At 40.6% G+C, this 17075-nt stretch overlaps 1 protein-coding gene across 2 annotated transcripts in view; it reads left to right on the top strand.

Moving 5' to 3' along the window:
• Positions 1 to 17075, top strand: part of LOC136873280 (alpha-tocopherol transfer protein-like) — a 145188-nt gene that overhangs the window by 59363 nt on the left and 68750 nt on the right. For both annotated transcript variants that reach the window (XM_067146692.2, XM_067146694.2), the window contains 2 exons: positions 3221 to 3470; positions 5643 to 5753. In XM_067146692.2, coding sequence (XP_067002793.2) covers positions 3221 to 3470; positions 5643 to 5753 — 361 coding nt within the window. The remainder of the gene's footprint in view (positions 1 to 3220; positions 3471 to 5642; positions 5754 to 17075) is intronic.

Below are 17075 nucleotides of genomic sequence, written 5' to 3'. Positions count from 1 at the left end.
CCAGCATTTGCCTGGTGTGAAAATGGGAAACCACGGAAAACCATCTTCAGGGCTGCCGATAGTGGGATTCGAACTTACTATCTCCCGGATGCAAGCTCACAGCTGCGCGCCTCTACGCGCACAGCCAACTCGCCCGGTCCAATTCGATTCAGTATCTCTTCATTCGCGATTCGATCTATACATCTCACCTTCAGCATTTTAACACCACATTTCAAAAGCTTCTATTCTCTTTTATGAGCTAGTTATCGTCCACGTTTCACTTCCGTACAATGCCACGCTCGAGACGAAAGTCTTTATAAACATCTTTCTAATTCCTATATCAGTGTTCGAAGTGAGCAAATTTCTTTTCATAAGAAATGCCTTCTTTGCTTGTGCTAGTCTGCATTTTATGTCCTCCTTACTTCTGCCAACATTAGTTATTTTACTAGCCATTAACCATTGTAACACATATTTTTAGAAAAATGTTTATTTCAAATCAATCACCGCTGATCTGCATTTAGGGCAGTCACCCAGGTGGCAGATTCCCTATCAAGTCTTTTCTTAAATAGTTTCGACAGACTGAAAAGGTTTTAAGTTATATTAACTAAGTTGACACTGTATCGCTTCCTTCTTAACAAATGAGTGCATTTTACCTTGTGTATGTGTGGGTGCAGTGAAAGCTGTATCTACCCCTTCTAAAGATTAGCCGCTGAAGGTAGTGGCCAATAGCAGCTGGTAAGTACAGAGTATTCCATTTATATACCAAAGTGATAGCAGACGACGAATACAGTGAGTTTCTCTTGTCGGTTGGCCGGCAGGTGCGGCCAGCTTATGTGCCTTCCGTTGACTCATCACTCCCCGCTCTACGGCGTAGCAACAAGGACATCACTTCGCTCACTGTATCCGTACATGGCATGAGGTAACAATTAAAATCAAGAATTAAGAAAATAGGCCCGTACCTTATGACAGGAGATGTTGGAAATGTTCTCCTGCATCCACATATTTCTGGCATCGTCTTAGCAAACTCCGATTCACACGCATAATTTCGTCTTCCGTAATTGAGGCTATTTTTCTCCAAATATTTTCTTTCAGTTCGTCCAATGTGTGAAGGTTTATTGCATACAATTTATTTTTTAAGCTCCCCGTAAATAAAAGTAACAAACAGTTGAATCTGGAGACCGTGACGTACTAATGACACGGTCTTCAAAACTTTCCTCAGTTAAGTTTAATGTGTGATTACCTGTTTGTTTACGAGTTTCCGCACGGTTAGGGGGGCGTACACCTGAGAATAATGTTATAAACCGCCTGACTACTTCCCTGCAAGACTCCGTCTTCACATAATTATCGTACGGTACATAAATACCCTTTCTTCTACCGTGTACACGTGTGGAGGCATTATCAGAATTACACCCCGAAGTAACACTTCACAACTCGAGAACGGTTGGAGTGACAGATCAACATTTAATCCACGTTCTAAGCACGGACCTGAACTGCGAAGTGCGGGCATTCCCGTGCTGTCACTGCGCTGTGTAACGGGAAGTGATGAGCAAATGGGAGGCAGATGAGCTGGGCGCGCCTGCTGACCAACCGATGAGAGACACTCACTGTACATTCATTATTTTTTCATAATATTACGAAATCATAATCACTGACGAGTTTACACAACGTAAACAATATTGTACTTATATGCGCATAATTTGAAATGCTTTGATAGAATCTTGTAGAACGACACATGTATTTCTTTGTTTATTAGTATGTACTTTTTACCAGGTATGGTATAGTGTATGTTTTGAACTAGTGTGTCCGGGATAGTGAAAAGCTTTCAGGTTTAAGTAAAATGCACTAATGTCGGAGAAAACATATGATGTGTTTCCATATTCCTGTTGGATAGTTTCTATTCGGACGAGGGCTGTAAATAAAGTAGTGACACTCATAAGAGAACGGGCATGCGCAAATAGGATATGTGAGTGGTCAGGTGGGACTATTGTCTACGTGTAGTGTGCATTTGACGGGTATCCAGTTGGGAGTGTTGTTGCTGTGTGGTGTTGAAGTGAAGAGTGTCTCTTTCGCCACCCTAAAGCATGTTTTCAAAAGGTGATCAGAGTTTGTGGATTAAAATAGAGGTTGTCCTTGGCAAAAATGCATCAAAATGTTGTCGAGGATTACGTGAAGTCTGTGGCGCGTAGGACGGTTGCAGGATGGGCAGGGCGTTTCGTGCGGGTCGGAATGAAGCTGTGGATTTGTTGTCCGTTCCTCAAGATCAGATTGACGTTGTGGGTGGTCTCGTTTCCGTAGACCATCGATGGACTGTCAGCGAATTATCCCTAGACGTTGGTCTCAGTCATCAAAGGGTGTGGTACATACTGACGAAATGGTTTAACATGAGGAATATTGCGTCCCGTTGGGTTGCACATCAACTCGCCCACGTACAGAAATGGTACCGGTATGCAACTTTTGGCGCCCACCTAGACAGATACCACAACGAAGGAGACGCATTTCTGCAGCGTATTATCGCCATTGATGAGACGTGAATTAAAGCGTCATCCAGGTTCGCCACGTCCACAGAAATTTCGACAGGAACCGAGCCGGTTTAAGCTTATGCTGGTCGTTGTATACGACTACGAGGATGTTATTCTTACGCATCCTCTGCCTGAGGGACAAACTGTCAACAATGACTACTATTGCCGATTTCTGGAGCGACAAATGTGCCCGGCTATGTGGCGCGAACCTCCACGTTTATTGCGAGACGATCGCTCTATCGTGTTGCATGAGAACGCACGTTATCATATCGCAAACAATGTCAACTGTGGTATTGGGAGGTCTTAAAATACTCTCCGTATTCACGAGACATGAGTCCTTGTGACTTCGACCTGTTTCCAAAGTTGAAGGAACCCCTCTGAGGCTGCCGATTTCCTGGCATGATATCTGTACTCAGAGCAGTAGGGCACTACGTCTCTGTCTTCAACAGAGAACGGTTTGCCAACGGTCCTCGATGGCTTCCCGACATTAGTAGACACTGAAGGAAAGTAATGCAATTGTACTTATTAGTTAATTAAATATTGCGTTCTATCAATATTGCCACTACGTTAATTACAGCCCTCGAATATCCGGTGTTACATTCTCTTTTTTAACACCGTCTCTTTCCTTGTGTTCTGTCTTTAAGAGAAGTTTTACTGTATCATGAATTTCGTATTTACTTGTAGGAGAAGCCTCAGTAACATGAAGCATTATTTTTCTACAGTTTCTGCTACCCGTTTCCAAAACTCACCCCTGAAGGGAGCAGAGTGGTCTTCTTCAAGGCCTTGGATCCAAACCCTGAAATATTTGACTTCTCAAGAGCTGTAAAGCTCACTCTGATGGCCGAGCTCATTGCAACATTAGAAGATACGTGTCTGAATGCAGTAATTGTAATTGATTTCCGTGGAGCATCTCTAGCTCATACCGCCACTATGACTCTACCCTTGGTCAAGAAGTTCCTCTTCATTGCACAGGTAGGTACTTGTTCTTACACAGATATTAATGAAAGTGACCTACCATTCAACATGACACCTCGTAATCTGCAGGCCTTCGGGCTGAGCAGTGGTCGCTTTGTAGGCCATGGCCCTTCGGGGTTGTTGCACTATGGGGTTTGGTTTTTGGGACATGCCATATAAACATGAGGAACGTACACATAGAAGATGACAAGTGGACACTCTTGTGAGTTGAGGAGAGACCCTACTCAGTTTTTAAGCCAAAATGATCCAAAAAGCAAAAGCAAAATTGAGATATTTGAGCGAGAAGTTACTCCATTCGTTAAGGCACATGGCGACATAATATCTTTTCGTGCGCGGCCATTTTAAAATATTCAGCTGAGGTATTTAAAAATTATTTCGAAAGACCAGTCCCACTTCATCGATGAATGCCGTTGGAATTTCACTGTCTTTCATAATTACGCTTTTGAATTTCCAACAATTTCTGGCGTGCTGGTCTGTGTTGTCATCTGTGTGGACGGTTTTTGTAGCTATGTACACGAAGGAACATTATAAATATTAAAACTAACCCTTTCCCTGCTACAGACGACAAATCATGTCGAGCAGAAAACGCCCACCGCATGTGCCTTTTATTTTAGTTTATGTTTTGTGAAGAATATTTCATTCTTCAAAAGTTCGGCTTGGATTCATAGTGTTAGATTTACCAATAATTGTTAACTGGAATTAGTCAATTAAAACTCATGATTTACCGATAATTGTTAAATTGGAATCAGTCAATTAAAACTCATATATGATGTGACTTACCATAATGGAATATGCAAACAGTTCTTAGCTTTCAACATTCATAGATCGATCATTACTGTTAGCGGTACGTATTTTTTAGTTCTCATTTAGCTACGGTAATTTTATATAGAATTAGCTTTTTCTCAAAACTTTGTTTTTCAGTATACAAAATTTTGTAAGTGCAACAGTTTTTGCTTGATTGTCTTGAAATTTAGCATGCATATACTACCATGTGGCGTGCATAAAAAATTACGTCCATTGTGAAAAATAACGATATCTGACAGAGATATCTCGAGTTAAGTATGAGAATTCGATAATTTCTAAAAATAATTAAAACAAGTGTGAAAAATAGTATAATAACATCAATAATGCATTTTTCGAATAATAATAAAATAATAATAAGAAGAAGAACAATAACTATTCACATACCCCTAAGAACTGCCACAAACAGCTTCAAATTAAAAACTCAAAAAAATGTTCGCAAAGGGTTATTAACTTATTCAAATTATTTTTATAACGTGTATTATAAATCTGAAAACATGAATTCAAAATGTTCCAAATTTCAGAATATTCTTAACTTTGGCAACATAAATAAACTCATGAAATTTGGAGAATATCGGCTGAAAATTTTAAGACTTACAACACTCATTATGGCCCCCCTTAAAGGGGTAGTTAGTGGGTGAGGTGTAAGTGTCTGCTTTGAAACAGGTGTATTCCGTAGTTTCCCATTTTCACACCAGGAAAATGCTTGGACTTTACCTTAATTAAGGCCACGGCCGCTTCCTTCCCATTCCTAGGCTTTTCCTATCCCATCGTCGCCATAAGACCTATCTGTGTCGGTGCGACGTAAAGCAAATAACAAAAAACAACAAAAACAACAAAAACAGGTGTATGATGTTGGATGAAGTGCAGTAATGACGACTGCGTTTGGGGCTAAAGCGTGGTGAAAGTGGTGCTTGGTATATGCTAATGGAGAGTTTTACAGGAGCTGTGTTCTCAGGGGAATGAGCCAGAAGAGGGTGGAAGTTGGTGCGGTTCATCGCCAAGTGAGAATATTTTTAAGATCGGGTGGATGCCTGAATGTGATTGAGGGACTTTTATGAAGAAGATCACGGGTGTGATTGATTTTGCGGAGATCAGGATGGTATGTCGTTGTGAAGGGTACTGGGGTAGGCTGCTTGGAGTTTGGGGACAGAGTTTATGGCTTGGGAAATCTGGCGGCCAACCAGTTAGGAGGAGTAACTCCTAGTAGTAAAAGTTCCTTCAGGTTTGTGTTGTAGGAGGTTTGGACTGGAGGTGCTGTGGCTGCGATCATATCAACAAACCACAAACTACTTTTCCTTGACTAAAAATAATGTTCTATTTGTGACGGTTATATTTTTGGGTAAAGATCTGTTGTTTCTTTTTCAGAAAGCCTTTCCTATCCGGCCGAAGGCTATCCACATTTTATATGCTCGTCCGCTCGTTGGAAAAATCTACCCCCTTTTCAAGCCGTTCTTGAAAAAGAAGATTGCTGACAGAGTGAGTAACAAGTGACACTTCAGACTATGCAATGTATTAACTCTTAATTCCTATGTTCAGAACTCACAAGCGTGATACTGTATTTCAAATCAGGGAAGCTCCAGATTATTGAATAATTAGCTCTATTACCCAGCACTGCCTGGCATTTCATTGATTGTTTACTTTTAGGTATTTTATTACCTCTCAATTACGTGTGAAGCGATTTTTTGTAGATATATTTATTCTGACGTTGACCGATATTTTAAGATCTATTTTGTAGTTTAAGAGTTATTGTTATGTGTTTAAGTTCATGTCTTATTTGTAGATAATTTTTGTTTAGTTGTACTGTAATGTCACTGTTCATCTCAGCGACCCCGAAACTCATGAATTCAACACTATTTTCAATTATTTGTATATGCAACCCACTGCCCGCTTCCACCTCTGGGGCTGGCTTACCCCCACTGTGCGTTTTTCTAGACATTCTTAGCCTATGTGTATCAGAAACTCTCCTTGGCCTAGCCTACATTTATGCACGTGCCTACTTCGAACACCAGGCCTGTATTCTACTGTAGAATCCTTGAGCTGACGTTGCAATGGTTACGAATGGTCATATCTTCATCAGATCCTACAGCGGGGTAGTGTGATGACAAAATCTCAACAACGGTTAGTTTTAGGTCATTAAAAGACGGTTTTCGGGGCCCATAGGGCCTAAGCGAGTTTTGTTCTACGTGTCGTGAAGATTAAAATGAGCTTTGTCTCGACCTTATAGGACAAATTTGATATTTCACCTATACCGGGTGTTAGGGGTATACGTGCAGATATTAATCTAGTCGGCAAAGAAAAATACATCTCAAAATATATGCTATGTACTTTTTATCTTGTCCTATTAGTTTTCCCATAACTGAGCCAAATATTTCAGGACCTAATGTGTTTTGAACGGCCGTAGCAGGATACGCCGGTTATGTCATTCTGTTCAAGCGTAGTGGAAGTACAGTAGCAGAGTATAGGGCTTGTTGAACCTGTTTCTTATCGCAGGCCAACACATGTTGTTGTGCACTTCCCCTAAAGGCTTGGCAAGTAGGAGAGGTTGACTCAAGAGCCAGGCCACTTACTGTACTCGAAAACCGGTCTAGGGTACTCTGTGTGAAAAGTACACAGAATCCTTACAGTGACGTCGAAGATCCGTATCAGCACATATATGCGAATCAAGTGTTGTGCAGTTGTGTGTGATTTATAAGACGTCAGTGGCATTACTCAGTGATCCAAGCCGACAAAATGAAAGTTAATAAGTAAATGAAAATGGGCGCAACATTTCTGTGCTGTTATTGCGACAGTCTACGATGAATTTCTGACAATAGACAATGCGAGTTGTCTAGGCTTATTCATAAACTTTTCAGGTCAGTGAAAGGACGGTGGACACAGAAAGAAAAGGCTATCAGTATTCCGTCAAATTGTTATTAATGAGACAAATTTCAAAAACCGTAGTTGCATCCATGCGTGAACATTGCTCGAAGGAAAAAGAGCTACTGTGGAATTGCCGCCGGGCATTTGTAATAGAGGGCTTAATCTTCTTTTTCCTAATCTGTTTACCCTCCAGGGTTGGTTTTCCCTCGGACTCAGCGAGGGATCCCACCTCTACCGCCTCAAGGGCAGTGTCCTGGAGCGTGAGACATTGGATCGGGGGATATAACTGGGGAGAATGACCAGTACCCCGCCCAGGCGGTCTCACCTGCTATGCTGAACAAAGGCCTTGCGGGGGGATGGGGAGATTGGAAGAGATAGACAAGGAAGAGGGAAGGAAGCGGCCGTGGCCTTAAGTTAGGTACCATCCAGGCATTTGCCTGGAGAAGTGGGAAACTACGAGAAACCAATTTCAGGATGGCTGAGGTGGGAATCGAACCACCTCTACTCATTTGACCTCCCGAGGCTTATTGGACCCCGTTCCAGCTCTCGTACCACTTTTCAAATTTCGTGGCAGAGCTGGGAATCGAACCCAGCCCTCCGGATGGTGGCAGCTAATGACACTAACCACTATACCACAGAGGCGGACAGAAGGCCAATTACTGGGCAGTAAGTGCCGTTAGGTAAAATGATGACTGTAATGGACCCGTTTAATTCAAACATCCGTAATATTAATGTTACTACTACTACTACTACTACTACTACTACTAATAATAATAATAATAATGTCTTTACTTTCCACTAACTAATTTTCACGGTTTACAGAGATGCTGAAATGCCATAATTTTGTACCGTAGTATTTTTTGAAATGCAAGTAAATCTACAGACACGAGACTGGCGTATTTGAGCACCTTCAAATACCACCGAACTGAGCTGCCATCGAACCTGCCAAGGTAGGATCAGAAGACCAGCGCTCTATCGTCCGAGCTACTCAGACCGGCATTAGAGCTTCGAGTAAGTTGGTCGTGCGGTTAGGGGCACGCAGCTGTGAGCTTGCATTCTGGTGATAGTGGGTTCGAACTCCACTGTCGGCAGCCGTTAAGATGGTTTTCTGTAGTTTCCCATTTTACATCAGGGAAATGCTGGGACTGTACCTTTATTAAGACTTCGAACGCTTCCTTCCCACTTGTATACCTTTTCTCTCCCATCGTCGCCGTAAGACCTATTTGAGTCGGTGCGACGTAAAACAATTCGTAAGTACATGTTTCGGTAATTTCGGAGACATGTCTGCAATTATAATATTAATAATAATTCGGACTTGTTAAAAGTTCACTAAGTGCGGCCAGTATCCAGTAATCGGGAGATAGTGGGTTCCAGCCCCACTGTCGGCAGCCCTGAAGATGGTTTTACGTTGTTTCCCATTTTCACACCAGGCAAATGCCGGGGCTGTACCTTAATTAAGGCTCCTTCCTTCCAATTTCTAGGCCTTGCCTATCCCATCGTCACCGTAAGACATATCTGTGCCGGTGCGACGTAAAGCAAATAGCAAATAGAAAAGTTCACTATTTTCTTTAGTGTTTTCTGACAGATTACGAGCTACGAAGTTTGACTAGGGCGATAAACTTTTATTTTCAATATAGTTAATAATAATAGACTAACACAGTTATTATAATAATACTGCTAGTGGCTTTTCGACGGATGCAAGCTGAGAGCCGCGCGCTCCTAATCGCACGGCCAACTCGTCCAGTAATAATAATAATATTAATAATAATAATAATAATAATAATAATAATAATAATAATAATAATAAATATTTACGTGCCAATGGAGACACGCGATGTCGGAATTTTGCCCACAGGTATTCTTTAACGTGCCTGTAAATCTACCGATCAGAAGCGGTCGTATTTGAGCACCTTCAAATACCAGCGGACTGAGCCAGGATCGAGCCTGTTAAGTTCATGAAACCAGCACTTGAACCGTCTTGAGCCACTCAGCCTGGCAACGTTTTATTTTGATACCTTAATTGGCACTGCAAAAGCAGCAGTAAGCTAGAATGCTTTAATTTACAAACATGTTCTTTTCGTTTGGAAGCACGAAAAGGAGGTACGTTTAATTAATTTATTTTTATAACATGTCCCTTATTGGTATGAAGCAAAACGTTCGATGTGTTTTGACAATTCAATTCCGATACTACTCACTTGGAAATCCTATCTCATGCATTCTTTCGTTGACGTAATAAACTTTATTTGCGTACACGTCAACACGGGGTGTTTCTGCATACGGCGAGTTGGGCTTCCAAAAATCCATGATATTGAAATCGCACTGTGGGAGAATATTCCACGTAAGCAGATCGACAAAAGTACTAGAACTGTCACGTGCCGCTTCGGTTTCTGCTGTTGCTAGCGACGGGGATGTGGTTGGACGGGTTCCTCGCCCCGTACATGAAACCGGACTAGAGGTATGAGCTGTCTGTCTGACCTTGAACTGAATAACAGCTGTCAGAGATGCGAACTATTGTCCGTACTAGTACGCGAGTTACTCCGTAGTAGTAGCATCAGTAGTAGTATTTGAATAATGCCAGTGTATGAATACAACGAATACCATGATATGCTGCTGTGTATCGTGTGGCAGAACAGAACACGGGGCGCCCTCCATGAATCTATCGGGAAAGGCTTCGAGCAATTTATATTTTGTTTCTTATTCACTACGAGTTAAAACAGAAGACACTTTGCGTTTTTAAGGTCCGATGACCTTAAAGCAGCATTCATCATCATCATCATCATCGTCATCATCATCATCACGTATAAAAATTCAATAAAGTGATTGTTTTATATTCTTCACTACTGAAATAGGAACTATAAGTTAACATTTAACTTAAGACGTTTTCCTAGTTTGTTTTGTTAATTTACCAAAGAAAGTTTAAAATATCTTTTAGTGTAAGGCGATCTGTATGTTTTTGTTTTCTAAACGGTTGTACTGTAATGTTTAACATAGGTACATTTTTGGTACACAGGCGTTTTCGTATACGTTCGCAAATCCGCGCTTTTCTATTCGAGATATTCTTGTTACCGTCCACCTGGAATTACGGAGCCCTTACTGTAAGTTACTTCATTATTTTAAGTTACTTCATTATTTTCTACAACAGAGTGTTACTAATGCGACTGCCGGACTGAGTGGCTCAGACGGTTAAGGCGCTGGCCTTCTGACCCCAACTTGGCAGGTTCGATCCTGGCTCAGTCCGGTGGTATTTGAAGGTGTTCAAATACGTCAGCCTCGTGTCGGTAGATTTACTGGCTCGTAAAAGAACTCCTGCGGGACTAAATTCCGGCACCTCGGCGTCTCCGAAAACCGTGAAAGAGTAGTTAGTGGGACGTAAAGCAAATAACATTATTATTATTACTAATGCGACTGTAGATCCTACGACCAAGCCGCTCTTATATCTGTGTCACTAATGTGCGCCTTGTTCGGCTCTGTCCTGCTTGACTATGTGGCTCTCATTACCTTCTTCTTCCCCTTCTTCTACTGCAGCCGTATGTCTTAACAGGTATACTGTATTCTACCGACATCATCTTAACACCAGTAGCGTAATCTGCTGCGATTTGTTATTAGCACCGTCATAGTAAAATGTAGGATGTAGTTGTGGCGAAATCTTCTTAGATACGTTCGACATCGGTGAATTGTGTTTAATTTGATAACTCATCTGTACTCCTGAAAGCGACCGTCGGCCTGGCGTTCAGGTTAATAGCTACATGTCTCTAACGTGTAACCTTGTTTATGTTTCTTAGATTTGTTGATATGTATGTTTGATGTTTATACACAATACGAGATTACAGCTGACTCATCCCCACGAGCTTGACCTGGTTCTCGTCTTACGCATAGTAATCTGTAGGTAACTAGTGCGACCGATGCTGCCTCACGTGACGTACATTTCAACTTGTTTCCTCTTAAACCACGCATATTTTACTATTTTCTTCCACGTATTTCAGCTTTTAATGACCTAATAATAATAATAATAATAATAATAATAATAATAATAATAATAATAATAATAATAACAACGTTAAATGCTTTACGTCCCACTAACGGCTTCTACGGTCTTCTGAGAAGATGAGGTGCCCAAATTTAGTCCCGCAGGAGTTATTTTTATGTACCAGCAAATCCACCGACACGAGGCTAACGTACAGTATTTGAGCACCTTCAAATACCACCGGACTGGGCCAGGTTCGAACCTGTGAAGTTGAGTCAAAAGACCTGCAACTCAACCGTCTGAACCACTCAGCCCGGAAGGAGGCACGAAATGTAGGTACGTTTAATTTATTTAGTTGTATAACATGTCCATTATTCCTTTGAAACCAAACTTTCGATGTGTTTCGATAATTCAATTCCGATGCTACTCATTTGGACATCCTATCCCATGACTGCTTTCGTAAGGAACTGCCATCTTTCTTCTACCTTTACGCAATGCACAACGGGGATCGTACTGTATTTCACGTCCAGGTGCGCCTATCCCAACCAATAATTATATCACACGCTCGTACAGGTCCCGCACCAATACAGGTTTTCAGGTCATTTCCATACTCACTATCCCACGGGGCTGATGACCACAGATATCCCAATCCCCTAAAGGACGTAACAGCAAATTAACCAGTATTAACGCTGAGAATTTGGTACATCTCCAGGGTCCGGAACCGATGTCCAGGGTTGTCTGAAGTCCCTAAGACAGAAACTAAATACTAACAAGAACAAAACCAGTCTGGCGAGAATGTAACGTAACATGGCATACACAACTGTAGTAACCGCCTTCAGTTGTTATCGTAGTTCAGTTGCTCTTAAACATAAAATCAGTTTGACAAGTATGTTACGTAACATCTCGTGCATTGCATAGGTAGCGTTCAGCTGTTACAGTAATACACGGATGGCGCGTGACTCGCCTGTTCTCAAAGGAAAGCTATTCATTCACAAGAACAAGGCATACTACCTATTCTAAAAACATCGTATCTCTTTGCTCTCGAAAATAACTTCGGAGGATTACTAAAAGTTTGATATATAGTGGTTCGTCACATCGTTCTCTATTGCTAGAAGAAATATCTGCAGGTATAAACCTAACACTCTGTATAAGCCTATGTTAATGTGCCAAAGGGCCTAAACTTAGGGAATGGAGAGGACTGTTAAAATTTCTTGTAGATGCCGTTACCCATAGGTTCCTGAATTGTAAGTGTACAAAATCCCGGATGCAAGCTCACAGCTGTGCACCTCTAACCGCATGGCCAACTCGCCCGGTAATCAATGCGATTGAAACGATATTTATGATAATTAATTGAACTAATTAATTTGAATTAATTATAGAATTCCAAGCAAAATATTGGAAAGTACGGACTTCAAATAAAAGAGTGAATATTTTAGGCTATTGGTATCAAAAGGAGTAATCTCCACCTTGTATAAGGAACGGACAGACAGACAGACAGACATTCTGCTTGATTTATGTAGATGTACTCACAGCAGAAACTGTTTTATCCGACAGTGGATCATCCAGAAATGTTGTAAAAATTCGTAGGTATGGTGAGAAACTACCGTCTTTTAACATCTCTAATGAGGTCGGACGATCGCGGTAAACTTGCGACTTCAGGTAACCCCACAACCAACAATCACACGGACTGAGGTCGAGGGAACGGCGAGGTTAAGCATGACACAATGCGGTTTCAGGCATATCTGACGCCCGCTCTCTCACGACAGCTCGTTTTATACCGTACACTGATTTCATGCGGCATCACTGACGTGTTGCTCTCCAGCGCCATCTGTTAGCCTATTTGTGTACTTTATTTTGGTGTCTATGGAACCCCATGTCATTTCAATCATGTGTGTCAATTATTATCTCTCTACCAGAAATATTCCGTGAAGTATTGCCTCGTCAAATGTTAGCGGACTTTTGGGTCAGCCTGTATATTTGCAAATTAGAACAGCACTGTAATCGCTGGTAATGGAATAAAATAAAAATGTTACTTAAAAAAAAACTACCTTGGTTTTTGGTTCTGTTATAAGGTGGGTATTGGAAAATTTGGGCACAACTCTAGCTTATGGTTTTTGATCACGGATATCTTTAATTCAGCGCAGGTAATAGTGATTTTAGACTCTTTGGACAGTCGTCACATATTCCAGACCTTAGACTGACTGGGTATCGTACATTACGCACTAGAAAGACGGATTTATCTGTGGGTTGATGGGATTTCCAGTTCTAGCCATACCCAGGATCTCATTAATTCTTCTGCCGACGTGAAAATAAGTTCATCTGAAGCACGAAGGGAAAATATAATCTAATTCCAGGGATATGACTCACAGGAGAATTAATAAATATAATTTCCAAATCTATGAAATGATAACTATTGATGTATTAGGAATTCTTATATTTATTTATGAAACAAAGTAAACAACAAACTAATAGTTAACAGTAAACAAAGGAACGTTCATCCTTCAAATAAATGGCTCTAGGTTAAATTCATATTCGATGAAGGACATGTGGACGATCACGTTTCGAAAACATCATTCAGAGCATTAAAAAAGATTCCCTTAAGGAAATTCCGAATGACAAAGATGATTTAAATATAAATTGAAATCAATGGGATTTATTTTTTACAATTTGTTTTACTTCGCACCGACACAGATAGTTCTAATGGCGACGGTGGGATAGGAAAGGCTTAGTAGTGGGAAGAAAGCGACTGTGGCCTTACAGCCCCAGCATTTGTCTGGTATGAAAATGGGAAACCACGGAAAACCATCTTCAGGGCTGCCGACAGTGGGGCTCGAACGCACTATCTCCCGGATGCAAGCTCACAGCTGTGCACCCCTAACCGCATGGCCAACTCGCCCGGTAATCAATGCGATTGAAACGATATATATGATAATTAATTGAACTAATTAATTTGAATTAATTATAGAATTCCAAGCAAAATATTGGAAAGTACGGACTTCAAATAAAAGAGTGAATATTTTAGGCTATTGGTATCAAAAGGAGTAATCTCCACCTTCCAGCATTTTACAGTAGGAGTAATTTGTTAGGTAATGCATTTCTATTGACTCTATCTGCTTTGTTTTATATATACGAATATTCAAAGCAAACAAGCATATGATATATATTTTAATGTTTATTTTGGAGGTTGTCTCTTCTGATACAGACTGAACGGTTTTCGTGGATATTGCTCTTTTTGATATCAACACACATGGAGATTGCTGTTTCTGATAACATCCAGAATTGGGAAACCAACACTCCTTATTTTAGTACAAATGTCATTATAATATTTTTATTTATACGTTTCACACTAAACTCCATGGCACTACACGGTACGTTCATTTAATATTGTTAAGAAAAGTGGTTGATAATATTATCTGTAAGGAAAAACAGAAGACATGACAACAACATGAAACACATTGGTATTTAGATTTACAAACATTCCGGTTACCAATACATTCATTACAGGGTGCAATAAATTTAAAAATAGTGTAAGGAATTTATCTTTCAGAAAGTCAGTAAAACAAAATGAGAAGAAATTTGTAAACTAAGGCTAACCGTTGTAATAAAGTGCCCTGCAATTTTGGATACACCTACTTCAACGAAATAATGTAAAGATTAAAAATAACTGATATGTAATTTTAGAACTGCCTACAACATTCTTTGGTTTGGATTACAGTGCCAAAGCTAATGATGAACGCTGGTCGAAACTCAAATTAAACCATCTAAAGAGAGTGATCATCGTAAATATTTTCACGGAAAAGTCATCTTGCAGTATCTCGCCGCCTTCATCCTCTCTTTCTGCTGTGTGCAGCACATCCATATAGCATTGAAGCTCGGGGAGCGTTTTCCAGTTTTCACAAAAATGGGATGACAAAAGCTTCGAAACGTCTCACAGTTTAGTTCTGTAGTTGTTTGCGCATATTTCCACGGGGTTTATTTCAGGTATGGAAAGGTTTTTATTTGTATTGAACATGGACATGTTAGTGTGTGCTGTCTCCCCTCCTACTTTTACATCGCACTTTTTGACACCCCGCGTCAGTGTTACTCGTTTACTTTCTTTATTTCTTAAACTGTTTACCCTTCAGGGTTGGTTTTCTCCTCGGACTCAGCGAGGGATTCCACCTCTACCGCCTCAAGGACACTGTCCTGGAGCGTTAGACGTTCGGTCATGGATACAACAGGGCAGGAGGACAAGTACCTCGCCCAGGCTGCCTCACCTGCTATGCTGAACAGGGGCCTTGTGGGGGGATGGGAATAGTGGAAGGGATAGACAAGGAAGAGGGAAGGAAGCGGCCGCGACCTTAAGTTAGGTACCATCCCGGCATTTACCTGCAGGAGAAGTGGGAAACCACCAAAAACCACTTCGAGGATGGTAGAGGTGGGAATCGAAGCCTCCTCTTCTCAGTTGACCTCCCGAGGCTGAGTGGACCCCGTTCTAGTCCTAGTACCACTTTTCAAAAATTTCCACTCAGCCTCGGGAGGTCAGCAGGTCAGTCACACTTTGTAACTAAATTGAACCAGTATGGTAGCACTCACATGACCAGAACGGAAAGTGTTGATTGGTTGTTGTGGAGACTGTCCCACTTGATTCCAGCAGATGGCGGAGAATGTTCTGTTCGAAAGCAACGTTGTATTTCTATCCCCTGAAAGGATGGGATTTTGTTATTATTTGCTAAAAACAACAACACAGTTCAGTAGAGAGCTAGTAGTACAGTACAATGGTGTCAGTAACTCAATTTTGACGAAAATTGGAGATTGGTCCTTTTGATACCAATAGCCTCATTGGTACTTGAGATGATAGCTTCTCTTCAGATATCACAACATAATTCCTCCGAAAATGATATTTTAAGTACGTAAACTATTTGAAATAATCGAATATAACACAATTTAAAGTGAGGTTTTCATGAACAAGTCATCCGTAAACATCACACTTGAGTGAAAAATAGGCTTGGAATTACCAATGATGTTAACCTTTGCAAACAACAAGAAGATAACTATACAAATTGATGACCCAAGTCAGCAGAATCTGTGCATTCTCCACATAAGTAGCAATTCACATTGATAAGCATTTGGAATAAATAGCTGTAAAATTCATAGAATACATGAAAATGCAATGCTGGAGCAATTTCCCGCATGTACTCTCGTTCTTAAAGTCTTTGGTTTCATTCGATATATAAAAATGCTGAAACAAAATTACTACGATCTACACAAGTACTAATTTACTTTAACTACCGAGACAACGTTATTCCTCAACAAAATCGACAAAAATCACTTCATCAGGTTCAAACAACTTAATATACTTCTGAAGACGCTGTTAATACGTAATTTATTAGCATGCACCAATAAATTCAACCTTAACTCCTAATACGCATATATATTTTCATTTCATCATTTTGGTGACACAATTCAATATTCTCATCACTTCACATCCTAATTCAATTAAATTCTTGTCTTGTCCTCCCCATATACTCATGCAAATTAACACATCATCCCAAATATTCATCCCTACATCATTGACCCTATCAACCGTGCTTTACAATACTGAATTATACTCACTAGTAGTTTAATATCACGATCAGTAGTATTTCATTAAAGAATTTGAAATCACTAATATCACTTTGAAATAATTAAAATGCAAAGAAGGATAATGTTTTAATATCATAAAATTAATTTGCAACCTTATTACTTATCTTGACAATCTCCTGGGACGTGACTTCATCTGTGTTTGTCACTTGGATTGGTTAGGGTACGGGTGCACAAGACCATTGGTCTCTATAGGTTGGGGTAGCGGTGCACAAGACCATTGGTCTGGATTGGTTAGGGTTGAACAATACCATTGCTATGGATATATTAGGGTAGGGATGGACAAGACCAGTGATTTGGCAGCTCTTCAGTTACAGGGTTCGGCAGGAGAAAACACCACTTCCTGGGATACC

This window comes from Anabrus simplex, chromosome 1 (assembly GCF_040414725.1).
Source record: "Anabrus simplex isolate iqAnaSimp1 chromosome 1, ASM4041472v1, whole genome shotgun sequence".
NCBI lineage: Eukaryota > Metazoa > Arthropoda > Insecta > Orthoptera > Tettigoniidae > Anabrus > Anabrus simplex.
The sequence above is the reverse complement of the archived record's forward strand: the minus strand, read 5'-3'. Positions and strand labels throughout refer to the sequence as shown.